The sequence below is a fragment of the Talpa europaea genome (assembly GCF_964194135.1).
Source record: "Talpa europaea genome assembly, chromosome: 9".
NCBI classification, from domain to species: domain Eukaryota; kingdom Metazoa; phylum Chordata; class Mammalia; order Eulipotyphla; family Talpidae; genus Talpa; species Talpa europaea.
In genome coordinates this window covers 73,994,610-74,013,279 of record NC_140076.1, presented here as the reverse complement: position 1 = coordinate 74,013,279, position 18,670 = coordinate 73,994,610, and the positions used below count along the sequence as shown (strand labels likewise).

General features: G+C 39.9%; 1 protein-coding gene across 1 annotated transcript in view; it reads left to right on the top strand.

The window, feature by feature from the left end:
• Nucleotides 1-10,080: 10,080 nt before the first annotated feature.
• The window catches only part of LOC311176737 (butyrophilin-like protein 8), a gene marked incomplete at both ends in the record, with an annotated part of 32,024 nt that continues 23,434 nt past the window's right edge, over nucleotides 10,081-18,670 (top strand). The window contains 3 exon segments of the mRNA XM_084242383.1: nucleotides 10,081-10,107; nucleotides 13,613-13,688; nucleotides 17,685-18,032. Coding sequence (XP_084098509.1) covers nucleotides 10,081-10,107; nucleotides 13,613-13,688; nucleotides 17,685-18,032 — 451 coding nt within the window.

Sequence of the window (18,670 nt, the reverse complement as noted above, 5' to 3'; positions counted from 1 at the left end):
GCTGTTCTAAAAATAATACTCAATTTACCATAACCCAATACATGCAATTATTACAACAAATGGCAGATAAAAATGTAAGTTTGATTGTAGGGTAAGTAAAAAAGTATCAGGTTTTTCTGCCCTCCTGCCATTATGATAGATGATAGATCCCTGTGGTCCTGAATGCATGCCTGATGGTGGGCACCTGGAGTAGGGTGTGGGCATATGGAGATGGGATTCACCTGGGCTGAGACTAGGCTTATAAGGGCGGCGTCACGGGGACACCAGCAGAAGCAGAGATGAGAGCGAAAGAGAAGCAGAGATCACCAGAGAAGGCTGGAGAGCCCAGAAAGAATGAAGACTTGCTAGGGGCTGGGAGGCCTGCCAGCCTCCAGGCCCCCATGGCACCCCTGCCTGCCGTGTACCTGGTAAATCCCAATAAAAGCCTGCAAAAGCCTCTGAGGACTCTAGGACTCTTCCTTTACCCGGTCTGCTCTGATCATAGAGAACCCGCCCTGTGGTCTTCCTGCCTCTACATTGACTGTTTTTCAAACGCAGCATTAGGTGATAAAGAGGGTAAAAGGGTCAGCTCATAATGGTGAGGAAGGTAGATTTGATTTGATACACCTCTTTAGGTGAAGCGTAGGTGGAAGATGAAAAAGATACCCTGATATTGGAAGAAGATACATTACTCACAAATGAAACTAATGAAAGGTTGATTATACAACCCAGAGCGGACACTGACCGTTCTGTAAAATGGTCTGGGAGCGACCCCTCCTACTTTATCAGAAGAGAGCAAAGTCATCTGCAAATACTTGAAGTCTTTGAAACAGCTTTGATTCACAGAGGTTATCCTTATCAAATGACTTATAATAATTGAAAGTAAAAGATAAGGTTAGGGAGGGAAGTAATCAGGAGGTGATGTTGGTCAGAAGGTGAGGAGGAGGGGCCAGAAAGTGCAGGTAAATGCATAAGGAATCAGTCTCCAGACTGCAGCACCTCACCTGTGGATTCAGACCCACCTAGGTTCAAGGGTTGCCCTTCGCTGTTTTTATATCTGATGACTTTTCATTGTGTTCAGACTCCATTTATTCATTAAACAGTTATTGAACACCCACTATATATTTGCTAAGGACAATCTTCTCTTTGAACAACAGAACACTTCCTTCTCCCTCCTGAGCCTCTTTTAGTTTCATTTCTCCCCAGGGCATTCCCCTGACCCCACTCTCCTGCCCATACCTGTGTCCTCTTTCTTGTTCCTCAAACCTAACTTCTCACCCTATTTCATATGATCTAAACTCTATTCTTAAGAGTATTGTTTTGTTTTTTTTTTTGCATGTTTATCTGGGGATGCAGGTATCACAGTATATACCTAGGTATGGATATCTGTTATTTTCAGTTATTCCTTTTCCTACGTTTGGGGAATGCTCACATTTTAGGCATCGGAGACCATCTCTCTAAGGTGAAAATGAAAATGCCAATTTCCTACCCTCCCTTGAGCCAGGCCTGGGACACAAGAGCTGGCTCTGCCTAGACTGTGAGTTGCAGGGAGCAGGAACTCTCTGTGATGAGCCATGCAACATGGGCAGCAAGATCCCATGATGAGGTCAGCCATGTGGACATGGAGACCATATGCCCTGAAGTGTCAGCAGTGGGTTGTCCCCTGATGTGTGGCCTGTTTTCTGCGGTTTAAGCCTCTGTTCTCTTGGTCCCTGCAGATGCCATGTACTACACAAAAAAACTTCACGGAATTTTTTTTCTCTTGCTCTTTAAGTCAATTTCTGTTAACTGAAATACTCTAGGAATCAAATGAGAAAGGTTGTTTTCACCCTAAGGGATTCATCTGATTAGTTAGGTTAAAAAAAAAAAAAAAACCCAGAGAACTTATATATGTAAATCACCTGGAACTGTTGTTGGCAAACATTGTGGTGTAGTGGGATGCTAACAATAGTTGTATCAGTTTTTATATGGTGCATCTTTCCAGTTTATACTTAAGGAAATCTTGGCTATTTTTTTGTTTTTCTATATATTCATTTAAACTTTTAGAATTAACTTTAAACTTTCATTTTTAAAAAAAGATTAATTGGGCATTTGATTTAAGTTGCAATGAATCTACAAATAAATTTGGGAGATTTACTGTTTGCAATCTTGAATCGTCCATTCTACAAAAGATAACCAACATATATCTCTCCATTTATTTAGGTCTTTTAAGTGACTATTATTAAAGTATTACAATTTTCCTGCAACATTCTTTTTTTCCCTTTTTCATATTTTTAATTACAATTATTGCATCAATAAAGCATATGCTTTATATAAATATAGCTTAAACTTTATTTTCAATGTCCCAGCACTTAAAATACGTATTATCATCTTGAGAATACAAAAAACACAACATGGAGGAAGACAGAGAAACTAAGTTTCCAGTAGTTAGTCAGTAGTGATTCTATAGCCTTTCCTTTTAATATTTTTTAGTGCAATTTTAAAATGTCCTGCCACAGCTCTGTGAGAATAGAGCTGCCTGGAAGGGGTGGCAATGAAAAAAAAAAAAAAGAACCCAAAGTTAAAAATATTCAATAAGGGAATCAAGGAGAGAATATGTATTTTGAAGATAAATATAAAGACTCCCTTTAACCAGAGTGTACACATCCAAATTGGCTAAGGGAAGAAATTATATTCTCCCATTTCATCCTTAAAATTGCCCGTTAACATCGAGAATAGGTAGGGTCTGTTCATCAAAGAAAGGTCCCCTCACAGCACTGTGAAAGGAAGGCAGGCACAGGGAAAGGAAGGTGGTGGGCAAGCATCTTGTTTCTGAGACACCCTGGGGATGGGCATCAGCGTCCTCTCTGGGCAAAACCTCCTAACTGAAACTGTCGCTCTAGGTCTCTGCCTCCTTCACAGGTGACAACACGTGTACTAGCAGCTTTCTACTGCAGAGCTAGATGTGCTGGTAAAGAAATGTTTATGGACAGAGACCAGATCCCCAGGCAGCAAGGCAGTGGGGGTATGAGCAAAAGTGAAGTGCTTTCAACTTCTCTGCTCTACAGATCAGATTAAAAACTCTCAACCCTTCATTTTAGGTCAAATAATGAGGCAAATAGGAAGCAACACCGTGATTCAAACACATCACCTTGATGGAGCTGCAAGGAAGTAAATGCTTCTCTAGAATATAACTTGGAAAACAGCTCCTTGAGCCTCCTTTATCCAAGAGACATCACTGATGAGAGATGCTGCTCCATTCAACAAACACAAGGACAGTGGGGTGCCCCCAATACAACCTTCTTATCATAGGAAACGTGTGAACACATGAGAGGGCCTGTCGCTGCACCAGCACTGCGTGTTCTCCGGGGAGGGAAAGTCTGGAGGACACATAGCAGAAACCCAAACAGGTCTGTCTCATACCTGAAGTAGCAGCTGTAATCTGTCACTGTCTCCACAGCTACCAGGATTCCAGTGGTGCCTGAGCAAAGAGCTCTCTTGAAACTTTATCCTCCAGTTTGATGTAAGCTATCTTCACTTTCAGAGTGATTCGAAGGCGACCAGTCCAGTCAGGCCTATTTCATGTCATATGATCTTGCAGGGAGTGGAATCTGGTGGATGCCTGGGTCAGGCTTCACACACAGTACCCATGTGTACTCCATCTAGGCCGGATCTTGGCTCTCTCCTACAACATTCTTATATGGTTTTGTTCTATTCCTGGAAGTTGGTCTTTTTTAATCCTACTAGAAATTATAATTTCTAAACTCTCATCTTTGTATACTGATATATTGATTTTTCATATTTCCAACAATTTTGTGGAAAACTTTCCACTAACTCATATAATTTCTATGTAAATTTACTTGTGTTTTTTGCACTAATGTCTGAAAATAATTGTAGTATTTTTTACTTTCCAACTCTTAATCATGTCTTTATTTTTCATATCTTACTCTGCTGGTTTCAGCCCCCTGTGGAAAGTGGAATACAATGTGAGGAGACCTTACTTGGTCACAGGTATAAATAGGACAGGCTGGACCTCCCTGGTGGCACAGCGGTTGAGCACTGGGTTGCGAAGCTGCCCGCAGCCTCTGCAGCGCCTGTTCGATCCCCGGTTCCTGGGCAAGGGTCTCACATGGCGCGCAGGCCTCTCCTGCTGCCCGCTGCTGCCCTCAGCCGTGTACTTCATCTGTCTGTTCTGCTCCCTGCTCTGGCTCTGGTGAATTCTCTCACCTTCCCATGCTTCTGACTGTACCCCGTGCTTGTATAAATAAATAAAAATAAAATCTTTAAAATAAAATAAAATAAATGGGACAGGCTGTTCTCTTACTAGTGTTTTTTATTGTTAGTTCTATCTCATATCTTCAAAACCCACATTATTTATAATTTATTGACCAAAATGCTGCTTCTATATATTCAAAACCAATGACATTTCTTCCACTTCTTAAAAATTCTTAGATTGTCATTTTAAGTTATAAAATAGTTGAATATGTGCACTTAAATTCCAGTTCCTTTTATTAGTGACTCTACATTCCATGTCTTTTCTCCTGATCCTTCCTCACGCTGGCTGTTTAGTACAGCCCTACAATATATGGGCTGTTTTCCAATATATAGTATTATTTTTTTTATTGTTGTTATTATTCATAATGACTCTCAGTTTTGGAAAACATTCCCTACTTAGCTTCTTGACCTCATCTGGTGTTTCCTCTCTGAAATTCTCCAGAAACTGGTCAGTGCAGGTAGTTCCTTTATGTATTTCCCACAACTAGGACACACAACTCTCAGACTCTTAACATGTTTACTGAATGGAAATTGTTGGTTTAATGCTTGTCTTCACCTCTAGTCTGTAAGATCCTAGAGGGCAGGTATTTTTGTTCACATTTGCAATCACAGAGTGGGCACCATCAGCTTTTATTTTTCTCTGCAATTATGTTGATTGAGGTAAAGTGGTTTATATCATTGTATTTGTTTTAGGACTTACTGGTTTAGGACTTATTTTTTAAAAATAATGTTTTCCAGTTTGGTATTGGAACAAAAACAGACACACAGACCAATGGAACCGAATGGAGAGCCTAGAAACAAAGCCACACTTATATGGACAACTAATCTTCGGTTTGTTCAATAAATGATGCTGGGAAAACTGGACCACCACATGCAAAAGAATGAAACTAGACCACTACCTCTCACCATGCATAAAAATCAACACAAAATGGATAAAAGAACTGTACATAAGACCTGAAACCATAAAATATATAGAAGAAAATATAGGTAAAACACTACAAGACATACATCTCAGTAACGTCTTTAAAGACTCATCACCCAAAGCAAAGAAAGTCAAGGAAAAGATAAACACCTGGGATTACATCAAACTGAAAATCTTCTGTACAGCCATAGAGACATTAACCAAAACAGAGAGACACCCCACTGATTGGGAAAAAAGTTTGTACTCCATGCAAATAATAAGGAACTGATCACAAAGATATACAAAGAACCCACACTACTCAACAAAAACAAAATAATCAATCCAGTCAAGAAATGGGCAGAACTTACTTAAAAGACATTTCTACAAAGAGGAAATGCAAATGACCAACAGGCATATAAAAAAATGTTCAACATCCTTTATAATCAGGTAAATGTAAGTCAAAACCACATTGAGATACCACCTTACACCAGTAAGAATGGCACATATCTAAAGAACTAGCAACAACAAATGCTGGCGAGGATGTAGTGAAAAAGGAATGCTCCTGCACTGCTCGTGGAAGTGCAAACTGGTCCAACCACTATGGAAAGCTGTCTTGAGTTTCCTCAGTCTACTAAAAATGGAGCTACCATATGACCTGGTAATTCCACTCCTAGGGATATACCCAAGGGACACAAAAACATTGATTCAAAAAGAACACCTGTACCCCTATGTTTATTGTAGCACTATTTACAATAGGTAAAACCTGGAAACAACCCAAATGCCCAAAAATAGATGACTGGATCAAGAAGATGTGGTACATATACACGATGGAAAATTAAACAGCAATCAAAAAGATAAAGCCATGCCATTCACAGCAATGTGGACAGAGCTAGAAGGAATTATGCTCAGTGAAATAAGTCACAAGGAAAAAGAAAAGTATTGGATGGTTTCACTTACAGCAGGAATATAGGGGACCCAAATAAAACATCAATGTAAAAAAGTAACAATATGAAATTCAACTCAATAAAAACAGACAATTATAAATTAGAGATATCCTGCAGGGGATGAGAAAGAAGAGAGATCAGAGGGAGGGTAGGAGGAGCACAGGGGACTGTCAAGGTGGTACATGAGTGAATTGGTGAAGGAAATTCTATGGGGACTACACCTGAGGGGTGGGGGGAAGCAAATATTGTTTAAAAATGAACAATGATGTCAAAAATTTTTGAAAATTAAAAAAATAGTGTTTTCACATCATGCCCACTACCGAAGTCCCAATAATTCTTCATCATGCTCCAATGGGCCCCTTCCCTACCCTGCTTCCGTCCTACCAACTTCCCTTCTGTTTGCTTCATTTTTACTGTCAAATGTCAAGGGTTTGTTATTGGTTTGGTTTTGTCTGACTCTTTGTTTAGTTCTCTATATTCCACATATAAATGTAAATCATCGGGCATTTGTCTTTCACCTTCTGACTTATGTCACTTAGCATTATCTTCTCTAGTTTCATCTATGTTGTCAAAAATTGCAAGAGTCTTATGGGGGAACCAAATAAGACATCAGTGTAAAAAAACTGTAACAGTACAAAACACAACAAAGCAAAAACAGACAATTATAAATCAGAGACACATTGCAGGGGAGGAGGGGGAAGAAGGATCAGGGGAGGGAAGGAGGAGCACAGAGGACTGTGGTGATGGTGCACGGGTGCCTTGGGGAAGGAAATTCTATGGGGACTCAATCTGAAGGGGTGGGGGGAAGCAAATATTGTTTAAAAATAAAATATATATGTATAAAACAAAAGAAAAGGTAAATAAACAAATGTTCATTTATATTAAAAAATAAACTAGTGATTAAGGTTAAAAAAAACTGAGTAGTATTTCAATGTGTGTGTATGTGTGTGTTTGTGTAGTATGTATGTATGTATTATGTATGCATGTATGTATTATGTATTTTTACCACCTTTGTCTGGTGCACTCTTCTGTGCTTTGATTATTTCCATAACTTGGCTATTGTAAATACGGCTGTAATGCTCACAGGAGTGCATCTATCCCTTAGAATTGGTGTTCTGTATTCTTCAGACACAGTATTTGATTTCTGGGCTTTGAATCAGAAATTCCACATGTAATTAACACCATGTAGTGTTCATCTTTCTACTTCTGGATTATTTTGCTTAGCATAATCTGTTTGAGCTCCAACCTTGTTGCCACAAATGGCAAAAATATGTCTTTTTTGATCACTGAATGGTATTCCATTGTACTTATTTACTACATCTTCATCCACTCATCTGTTTTTGGGCGCTTAGTTTATTTCCATAACTTGGCTATTGTAAATAGTACTGCAACAAGCACAGGAGTGGCAGGTTTTCTTTTGAATTAGTGTTTTCTGTTCCTTGGGAAGATGCCAAGAGTGCAGTTGCTAGGTTGTATGACAGTTCCATTTCCAGTCTTTTGAGGAAACGTCACATTTCTCTCCATAAGGACTAAACCAGCCTATATTCCAACCAACAGTGTAAGGAGGTTCCTTTTTCTCCCCACCCTCACCATGACTTGGTGTTTCTGATCTTTTTAATATGAGCCATTCCCATTGGTGTCAGGTGGTATCTCATTGTGATGATGTTTTGCATTTCCCTTATGATAAATGATGATGAACATTTCTTCATGTGCCTGTTGACCACCTATATGTCTTCTTTGAGAAGTACGTTTTTAGCTCTTCTAACTCATTTTTTGATTGTTTTGTTTTTCTTTTTGCTGTGTTATATAAGTTATTTGTAGATCTCTCATATCAGTCCCTTGTCAGATGTATGGTATGCAAATATTAAGTCCCATCCAGTAGATGTATCTTTGTTTTGTTTTAATGTCTCTTTGACTGTGCAGAAGATTTTTTAGTTTGATATAGCTCCAATTGTTTATATTACCTGTTGTTTTCATTGCTGAAATTGATGAATCCACAAAGACATATCATGTAGTGTTTTCACTATGCTTTTTTCTATATATTTTAAGGTTTCAGGTCTTGCAGCCAAGTCTTTTGTCCATTTTGAGTTGATTTTTGTGCATGGTATGAGATAGTGATTTAGTTCAATTCTTTTTTATTCAGCAGTCCAATTTTTCCAATGCCATTAATTGAAATTTAATCTTTGTCATAGATTAGTTGTCCATAGGTGCATGATTTTATTTCTGGACACTCAATATTTTTTTATTCCTATTTATTTATTATTTTAATGTTATATATATTTTTACATCATTTTTCATTTTTGCACAATGTATGCATTTTCATCTTGGTTATAATCCCCATACAATTCCCACCTCCCCTTGTTTTGATCCTACTCCCCCCTTCCCTCCCCCGGTAGTGTACTACAAAGCCATAATAATCAAAACTTCATGGTACTGGAACAAGAAAAGACACATGGACCAATGGAACTGAATAGAAAATTCAGAAATAAACCCACAGATTTATAGTCAACTAATCTTTGACAAGGGAGCAAAGAATATGCAATGGAGCAAAGAAAGTTTGTTCAATAAATGGGCACTCAATATTAGTCCACTGGTCTATGTGGTTTTTTTTGTTCCAGTGCCATGGTATTTTAATTATTATGGTTTTATAGTGTAGTTTGAAGTCTAAAACTGTAACACACTGTTTCTCTCCCTTTCTCTTTTTTGGTCAGGAGAGCTTGTCTTTTTAAGGTCTTTTCTGTTTCCACGTGAATTTCAGTGATGTTTGATCCATTTCATTGAAGAATGCATTAAAATTTTTAATGGGATTGCATTGAATCTATAAATTGCTATGGGTAAGATAGCCATTTTGACAACGTTGGCAATATTTTGATCTCCTTGTTTCATTTTCTACTTTCCTGAAGTATTTCTTCTGAGGAGTCTAATGTTTGCCTGGGTTCCTTTACAAGATATCTGCTTCTTTCCCCTTGCCAACATCAATATTTTTTCTTTGGCTTGAACTTTTGGAAGTTTCTCCACTGTATATCTTCGTGTTGTTCTCATTTTGCTCTTTCAGCTTCCTGGATTAGTATATTTATTTCCTTTTACAAGTTTGGGATGCTTGGTTCTGTTATTTCTTTAACTATATCCTCTGTCTGTCTCTCTTCCCCTTCTTATATTGCATTTCCTCATGGTATATATAGTCACAAAGTGTTTCTTATTCTTTTTTAAATTTTTATTTTGTTTCTCTTTTTCTTTTCTTTTTTTAAAGATTTATTTATGCATACAAGAACTGGGGTACAGGCCAGAGGTTGGGGCATGAGAGGATTCACCAGAGACAGAGTGGGGAGCAGAACAGGCAGATTGACTGAAAAACACTGCTGAGGGGAGCCGAACGGGCTAGTCAGGAGAAGTCTGCTGTGCCATGTGGGTTAACTCCCTGGCCAGGGATTGAACTCGTGCTACAGTGGTTGCGGATAGCTTCATAGTGCTGTGTCTTAACCCCTTGCATCACCAGGGAGGCCTCTGTTTCTCTTTTTCTTTTACATTGTTTCCTTGTGTATTTGCATCTTCACATTCTCTGATTTGCTCTCCTTTTTTGTTTATTTGCCTTTCTATTGCTTTCTACAGTACTTTTCAATTCCTGTGTTGATATTTTGACATCCTGCAGTGCTACCATTTTTTATTAGAGTATCATTTTTGATCTTATGTGCATTGATATTGTTTCTCAGGACATTCACTTGCTTTTATCTGGATTTTCTTGTCTATCTTTGATTCACTTTTCTATGTTTTCTCTGTGTTCTTTGAATTTCTTTATCATAGCAAGTTTGAATTTTGTATCAATCAGAAGAACAGGTCTTCCATGTGTTTGTGATTAGGTTCTAAAGATTTGTTTTCTTTCCATAGTGTAGTATTTCCTGAGGTCTCATGTGGCCTTGTGTTTTATTTTCCTGCCTACCCATTCTTTCATTTCAGGGCCATCCTGCTGTGACTGAGGATTCCACTGGGCATGTCTCTACCCTCATGCCGGTCCAGGGTTCTTACTGGCAGGTATGGGGATTGCTGGCCCAGGTTGGCCTTGGGGTTGGCTGGGGCCTTGTGGCATCTCCTTGTATGGTGGGCCCAGAGTGCTCTATAGCTTTTCATCTCATTTGTTGGGTCCTTTATCTCCTGAATCATTTTCTTATTTAAAACTTCAATTTCTACCTTCTGTTCTTGATTTTATTTCTGAGCTCATTCATTTTTTTTAATGGATTTTGCTTTATCTCTTAAGCTTTTATGAGTCCTCTTGAACTGCTTTGACTGCCTTTCACAGCTTTCTTTTGAGTTCATTATAGCATTATACATTATATCATTATACATCTATATGATTGGTAGATGTAATCGCCCATGTTTTTTGTTTTTGGATTCTGAAGAGTTGTTCTCACCTTGTGATGTCATACTCTCTTGAGATCTCATAGTTCCATGAATCATTATTTTTTTTGTCTGCCCATTATCCTTATTATATTTACCTTCATTAGTAGTACCCTAGGTGGTTAGCCTCTTTTACTTTCTCCACAGTTTTTGTTGCAATATTAATTTATTTGTTTGTTTCTGTTTGCTGCTGTATGTACTCAGATCTGTTTTGTAATTTGTGAGTCAGCAGAATGGGGATGGGACTTGGGGAGGTCCAGATGTTGGCATTGACGAGTTGGGCTAGAACTGCCTCATGTTTGTGTCATCCTGGTTATCTGCCTTTCTGCTGTTTGGAATGAGAGATTTGGCAGTCTCTGTGCTCTCTGTGTGCCTCAAAAGTTCACAAAATAAGCATCAAATCCCAGAGTTTAGAAGGGAGACTGCAGTTCAGAATGCCTGTTCTATTATTGTCTTTATGGGAAAACCAGTCATTGTGGTGTACCACAGATCCTCACAATATTTTTTTCCTCTTTAAAAGGTTTGTGCCTCCCATACTAAGAAAACTAGCAACAAGAAATGCTGGCACGGATGTGCACAAAAAGGAACTCTCCTGCACTGCTGGTGGGAGTGCAAACTGGTCCAACCACTATGGAGAGCTGTGTGGAGATTCCTCAACCTACTAAAGATAGAGCTTCCATATGATCCAGCAATTCCACTCCTCGGTATTTACCCAAATGACACAGAAACGTTAATTCCAAAGGGCACCTGCACCCCTATGTTTATAGCAGCACTATTTACAATAGCTAAGCTTTGGAAACAACCAAAATGCCTAAAAATAGATGACTGGATCAAGAAGATGTGGTACATATACACAATAGACTATTACTCAACAATCAAAAAAGATAAACTCATGCAATTTGCAGCAACATGGATGGAGCTGGAAGGGATATGCTCAGCGAAATAAGCCAGAAAGAAAAAGAAAAAATACCAGGTAGACTCACTCATAGCAGGAATCTAGAAAACCTAAATAAGGGACCAGGATAAAGAATAACTATCAAAAAGAAAAATCAAAATCAGCAAACAACTATAAACCAGAGACACACTATGAGGGGGGAGGGTGGGGAAAGAAGGAATTGGGGGTCAAAATAAGGGGGGTGCAATTGTATGGGGAATATAAAAATAAAAATATGTAAAAAAAAAAAGTTTGTGCCTCCATACAATCTCTTCCCAGTGCTGCAGGCTGAGCCCACAGCCCTGTCACCAATGTCCCTGCTCCAGACCACAACTCCCAGGTTCTCCTCTCTACCCACCTCCTCTTTGTTGTAGCTTCAGTATTTGCACAGATCTCCACTGTCTACAGAACAGTCAAGTCCCACCCCAACCCATGAGACTCTCTCCATGACCAGTCACCCTCTCACTTGTAGCTCCAAGAGTCACATCCAGTGGTGACCAGGCCCTGCCTTTGCTTCTGCTGAGGTCTTCTTCATCAGTGCTCTTTGATGGGGTCTACTCCACTCCTTTCCAATGTCTGCTACATTAGGGCTTCTTACTGGCCCTACCCTGATATTTACTGGGGGACTACTGTGTCCATGCTACTTGCCTAGGGTTCTGCATGGGCCTACTGCATGAAGGTTGCTTGCTGCTCCTTCCCTGAGGTTTGGTGGTGGGGGGCTATTACATCTGGGCCACTTGCCCAAACTATTCCACTGCTCTCTGCAGTCTATAGGAGCCTATAGTTTATATTTTTTTATAGATTTTTTTATTGAAATGAAACTAAACTCTCCAATATACCTGAATATGTAAGCTACAATTTTTACCTGCCACACCAGTTCCATCACAAATTAGATCAGTTTTGTAAAATCAGATAGATCAGTGATTTTTCATGAAGGATATAACTCAGGAATAAATAACGAGATGTATAGGGCAAGGTATGGGGGAATAGTATAGACCTTGTGTCCAGTACAGGTGTGATAACTTCCCAAATCTTCATGGGCTAATCAACCTACTAGTAGCTTTTATTGTAATTTCTTTTTTTTTAAGATTTATTTATGCAAGAATGTGGGTACAGGCCAGAGGTGTGGGAGGGTGAGAGAATTCATCAGAGACAGAGCAGGGAGCAGAACAGGTAGATGGACCGAAAACACTGCTAAGGGGTGCAGTGAGGAGAGGTCTGCTGTGCCATGTGGGTATCTCCTTGGCTAGCAGGGAATCAAGCCTGCACTGTGGACATCTTCACAGCACTGTGCTCAACCCGCTGTGCCACGGGGGAGGCCTATTGTGATTTCTCTCTCACTGATGACTTATTCAAAACTGTGTTATTGATAATCTCTTAGTGTATAAGACTTCCTACTTTTAAAAGGATTTTCACATTAATTGTATTATGGCTAGAGAATGTGCTCTTTGTGGTGATCTCTTTGGAAACTTGCTTTCTGATTTAGTAAGCAGTCATTTAGTCTCTGTTGAGTGAATGAATGAATGAATGAATGATGGTTCTTTGCCTTTCCCTCATGTCTGACCCATTGCTCTAGTACTTTTCTCAATACCTTGGATCATTGGAGACCAAGGTATTGTCATGTTTTAACAAGTTACTTCTCCATCTGGTCTTATTATTAGAAACCTGGGCCTGAACTAAAGTCGAAGAAAGGGATTATGTGAGGTTATGCTCGAAATATAGCTCTCATCTCCTTTTAGTTAATCTTCATGGAATATTGCCTATTTAAATTATTACCCTGTGCTGGGATGAACTCTCTTTTATGACTAGATCTCCCTCCCAGCTCCACATCCTCATACAGCTCTGTCTGCCCCAACCAAACCTGAAAATATCCCTGCCTCTGACATGCCCATTTTCACCTGGGCACAGTCATGAAACAGGGCAAAGTCCTAGCTTTGTCTACCCCACCTTCTTTCTACCTCTGCTTCCTTGGTCTGAGGTATATGTTTATGACCTGGCCATAAACGCAGTGGTTCAAAGTCCAGAGTCTCCATTCTCCTAACACACAGCCACGTCTCTCTCAGAGAGACTCTAAGAAAAAGAACAATGCAGCTTGCCATTAGCTCATATTGAGTTTTCCTGTGATCTCTGCAGCTGAGACATTTTGCTTGAGTCCTCTTCTCTCTGATGAATCCATCCTCCTTTCCCTGATGTCATCTGTTTCTGTAGACTGACATTGACCCACAGGGCACATCCATGGCCCTTGTGTTCACACTGGTTCTCAGTCTCTTCACACTGGGGTCAGGTAAGTCATCTTGTGGAAATTTCTATGGACAAAAGTATTGAATATAATATAGTGGGATATAATATAATGGCAGTAGTAGACAGAGTGTGGGTGAAATTTAAAATAGTTTGACAAGGATAGAGCTCAATGAAGGGAGATATTTGAGCAAAGATGTGAACCTATTCTTTCTAGCTTCTAAAATTTCATTGAAATATCTCATCTGATAATGTCTCCTCTCTTGTTCTTTATTGCTTTACTATTACTACAGTGAGATTTTTGAACCAAGAAAAATGATTATGTCCAATCAAAAGTTTTGTAAGAACATGTCCACAAAAACTAAAGTGAAGATTGTTTATATAATCACTGGTTGTTTATCCACCAAGATATTTCTTTATATATTTTCCACAGTGAAATAAAAGGAAATTTTTTATAATGCAGTGGTAGTCATTTGCTGCTTGTAATTTCTGAAAATTTTCTTATTATATATGTTGCCTTTGGCTAAGACCCAAAATAGTTTCAACAACTTTGCTAATAAAGGATGCCAGTATTATTATTTCTTTTAAAGATTTATTTATTTATTTATTTATCCATTCATTTATTTAATTATACAAGTACTGGGTACAGTCAGAAGCGCGGGAGGGTGAGAGAATTCACCAGAGCCAGAGCGGGGAGCAGAGCAGGCAGAAGGACCGAAGTACACTGCTGAGGGGAGCAGCGGGTGGCAGGAGAGGTCTGCGCGCCATGTGGGACCCTCCTCTGGTGGCCTGGGAGCAGCCAGGGATTGAACCGGCGCTGCAGAGGCTGCGGGCAGCTTCGCAACCCAGCACTCAACCGCTGCGCCACCGGGGAGGCCCAACCAGTATTATTTCCTATTTATTTTTATTGTGGTAAAATTGATATTACATAAAGTTAACAATTCAGTGGCACTATTTTATTCACAATGTTATACAACTACCAACTCTACCATGTTCCAAAACATTCTTTGTCCCCTTTTTATGGAATTACACTTTGAGTTCTTTAGTTATAATGGTTGCAGCAGAGTGAGATAGGGATACCTTTCTTGGTTGAGTTCTTCCAGTGTCTCTTGGCCTTTTCTGATATCTAACTATATCAGAGATTGTGGGAGACACAGGGAAACATCAAGGACTTGGGCACTATGAAATCTATTACAGTAGCCCAGAAATAATGGGAACAAGTGATGAAGAAAGGACACAGTGTTGGGGAAGGGACACACCAGGGATGTTAACATGACTAAATTAAATGTTTGTCTGAGACAGGTTGTGGGGTTTAGGCAGGGGAGGTCTGGAGTAGAACACTCATGTTTCTGATTTAGATGTCTACCTAGAGGGAGATATCATTTAGAACATTTAGGGAAAAGACAATGTCCCTGACTGTGTGTGTGCAAAACTGGAAACATTCGTGGTATGTGACCTGAAAGTGGTGAAATTGCCCAGATATTTAAGGGAGGAATAAGTTGGAGTGTGGCATATTCTGGATATTTCCCTGACCCAGGACTGAGCAGGTTCAAAGGAGTAGAAGAGGAAGGCAAAGATCAGACTCCCCAGTGGAGTGGACAGTGACAGCTCAGGAGATGTCAGCTGTCAGCTTTCAGGGGACATTTCCATTCCACTGTGGGGAACTAAACTGGGGGGATGGGGGACAGGACTCAGCATCTGCTAGTCTATATCAGCAGCTTGTCAGAACTATCATGCTTCAAAGCCACGTTCCATTTAATAAGTCTCCTTGGAAATGTATGAATGAAATACATTTCAAAAAAAAAACTAAATGACATTTATAGTCAGAGAAAAGGGGGTATAAGAATTAATTTATTTGGGCCTCCCTGGTGGCACAGGCGGTTGAGCGCCGCACTGTGAAGCTGTCCGCATCCTCTGTAGCATGGGTTTGATCCCGGCCAGCCGGCAAGAATCCCACATGGCGCGGCAGACCGCTCCTGTCTTGCCTGCTGCTCCCCTCAACGGTGTGTTTCGGCAGTCTGCCTGTTCTGTCCCCCGCTCTGTCTCTGGTGAATTGAATCCTCTCACCCTCCTGCGCATCTGGCCTATACCCCAGCACTTGTATAAATAAAAAATAAATCTTTAAAAAAAAAGAATTCATTTATTTGGAAATTTACACAGGGGACACATCTTTACTCCAATGCACCAGCACCCTCCCCTCATCTATATGCACATATTATAAATGAATGCATGCAAATTAATTACTAGACATTTCCAATCAAAAGGAGTGTATATATAGAAGTGAGTATGAGCCTCCAAAGTTTGTGGTATCTTTAAGATAAAATATAACCATTACAGAGTGATAACTGTTATTTACCAGGATAGTTAATGAAATGATCATTACACAGATAGGGAACTTGGAAAGGAAATGTGCTCACCATTCATATGTATAACCATATTGTTCGTAGGGCAAATGCTCTGTGCCTGGCACTGTGTTAGACTCAGGGTACCATGCTAAGCAAGACAGATAAGTCTTGTCTCCAGGTAGCAAGAGTTGTGCAGGAAAGATTCATAGAATACAAATAATTATCATTATTTAAGTATTATTGAAGAAAGTTTCAAAACAAAGATGGGACTAAAACTGAAAAAAAGGTGAGTATATTGTAAAGCTTAGACTGTGATACAAAATATCAACAAAAATTTAATTTCTTAGAGTTCTGCAAGCTGTAAGTCCTGATGCTGGATAATTTCTTTCTGTTAGGGGTTCTCTTCCTAGTATGTAGGTGTCTACATTTTCTGTTTCCTCACATGGTCTCCCCTCTATGTGCACTAGAGATGTGGGAGGGGAGGAAGGCAAGGAAAAGAGAGGAGAGCAGAGTGGAGGGAGCCCTCTTTGGTAGGAAACACCAGTCACATTAGGGTCCACCTTCATCTAACCTTCCCAGATACCATCACGTTGAGAACTGGGATAACCTAACTTTCGGATTGCACAATTTAGTCCTTAGCGGTGTGATATGTTTTAGAGGAAGCATTATCTAAGGAAAATTTGCAAAGTGGGAAAAAGAAAATTATTATGCAAATGTAAAAGCTGCACTCTAGGGCCTCCCTGGTGGCGCAGCGGTTGAGCGCTGGGTTGCGAAGCTGCCCTCAGCCTCTGCAGCGCCGGTTCGATCCCCAGCTGCTTCCCGGCCACCAGAGGAGGGTCCCACATGGCACGCAGACCTCTCCTGCCGCCCGCTGCTCCCCTCAGCAGTGTCCTTTGGTCCTTCTGCCTGCTCTGCTCCCCACTCTGCCTCTGGTGAATTCTCTCACCCTCCCGCACTTCTGACTGTACCCAGTGCTTGTATAAATAAATAAATCTTAAAAAAAAAAAAAAGCTACACTCTATGCAAAGGCTAAATCACAGCAGGAATGTACCAGAGTAAATACTCAGATAAAAACTGAAAAATCTCCATTTCACAATGTAACAGCATGTCTTTCAGAATTTGGCAGGATAAGTAGATTTAAAAAACAAGTAACTATAAATAAATGTTGTCTATAGGTAGAGACTACATAACCCTATATAGTATATAGAAAATGCTTGCAAAGCATTGTCATGTGCTTGAAAGAAACCTTTAAAAATTACCTCAAACTGGAGATTTTATCATCCCAAATTCCCCTCATGGGTCATTGGAAAAGGTGTGGCTTTTGAGGATGGATAAGAGGCTGGTGTGAGCGTTCAGTGAAGCACATGGGCAGAGGAGAGAACGTGGGTACAGGGCCTCCTCTACTCATGGGGGCTGCATTTGGAAATTGCCTTTCTTGCCTCTGTATAACATATTTAGTCTCTATGACATTAGTTTCTCTTGAAAATGGAAATATTAGAGCATATGTCAGGATGTTTGTGAGGACTGAATAAAGTAACCTATGTGGAAGTGTTCTGGAAAGTGTAAGAGAATGATCTGGATTTAGAAAGAACTTAATAAAAATTCCAGTCCCATGGATATCACCAGCCCACTCTTGCCCTGAGTGGGAGACAACAAAATGGTTTCTGTGCATTTATCTGTTGTGTTTCCTCCCACAGGCCAGTGGCAGGTGATTGGTCCAGACAAGTCCATCAAGGTCTTGGTGGGGGAGGACACAGTGTTCTCCTGCTTTCTATCTCCTGAGACAAGTGCAGAGGCCATGGAAGTGCGTTTCTTCAGGAATCAGTTCTCTTCTGTGGTCCATCTCTACAGGGATGGGCAAGACCAGGATGATATGCAGCTGCCAGACTTTCGAGGGAGAACAGAGTTGGTAAAGGACTCCATGGACTATGGCCAAGTCTCCCTAAGGTTGAAGAATGTCACTGCCTTGGACACTGGCCAGTACGGATGCCGCTTTAGCTCTCAGTTTCATTACCAGGAGGCCACCTGGGAGCTGCAGGCATCAGGTAAGTTGCTTAGTTCAGATAACTCCTATCTATAAGTTGTCTTATAGAACCATTCTGGACTTTATAAACAGTATCAAGGTAGAAAAATTTTTTACAAAAACATGTCATTTAGAAGACAGCATCCTATGTTTTGTGTGTATAGTTAAATATGATTTTCCACATCTTTAGATTCATGCAGCTAGCAAGCACATCAAGATGTATTCCATTGCCACAGTAGTCTCCCTTTGCTGCTTCTTTGTAGTCACACCCACTGTCATCCCTTCCTGCAACCATCCCAATCCCTGTCAACCACTAATCTGTTTTCCATTTCCATATATATTTTCATTTCAATACTTTTACATAAATAGATTAAGACCATATATGATCTTTTGAGATTGGCTTTTTCACTAAGCCTGGTGCCCCTAGAATGCTTCCAAGTTGTGTGTTTCAATACTTTGTTCTTTTTATTGCTAATTAGTGTTCCAGAATATGGATTACTTTTTAAACAATCAGAAATTGCTTCACCCATTAATGGATATTTAGGTTGTTTTCATTTTTTTTATATAAATAAGGGTGCCATGAATATTTGTGGATAGGTGTTTGTGTGGACTTCAGTTTTCATTTCACTGGGATAAACCCCCAAGAATAGGATTGTTAAA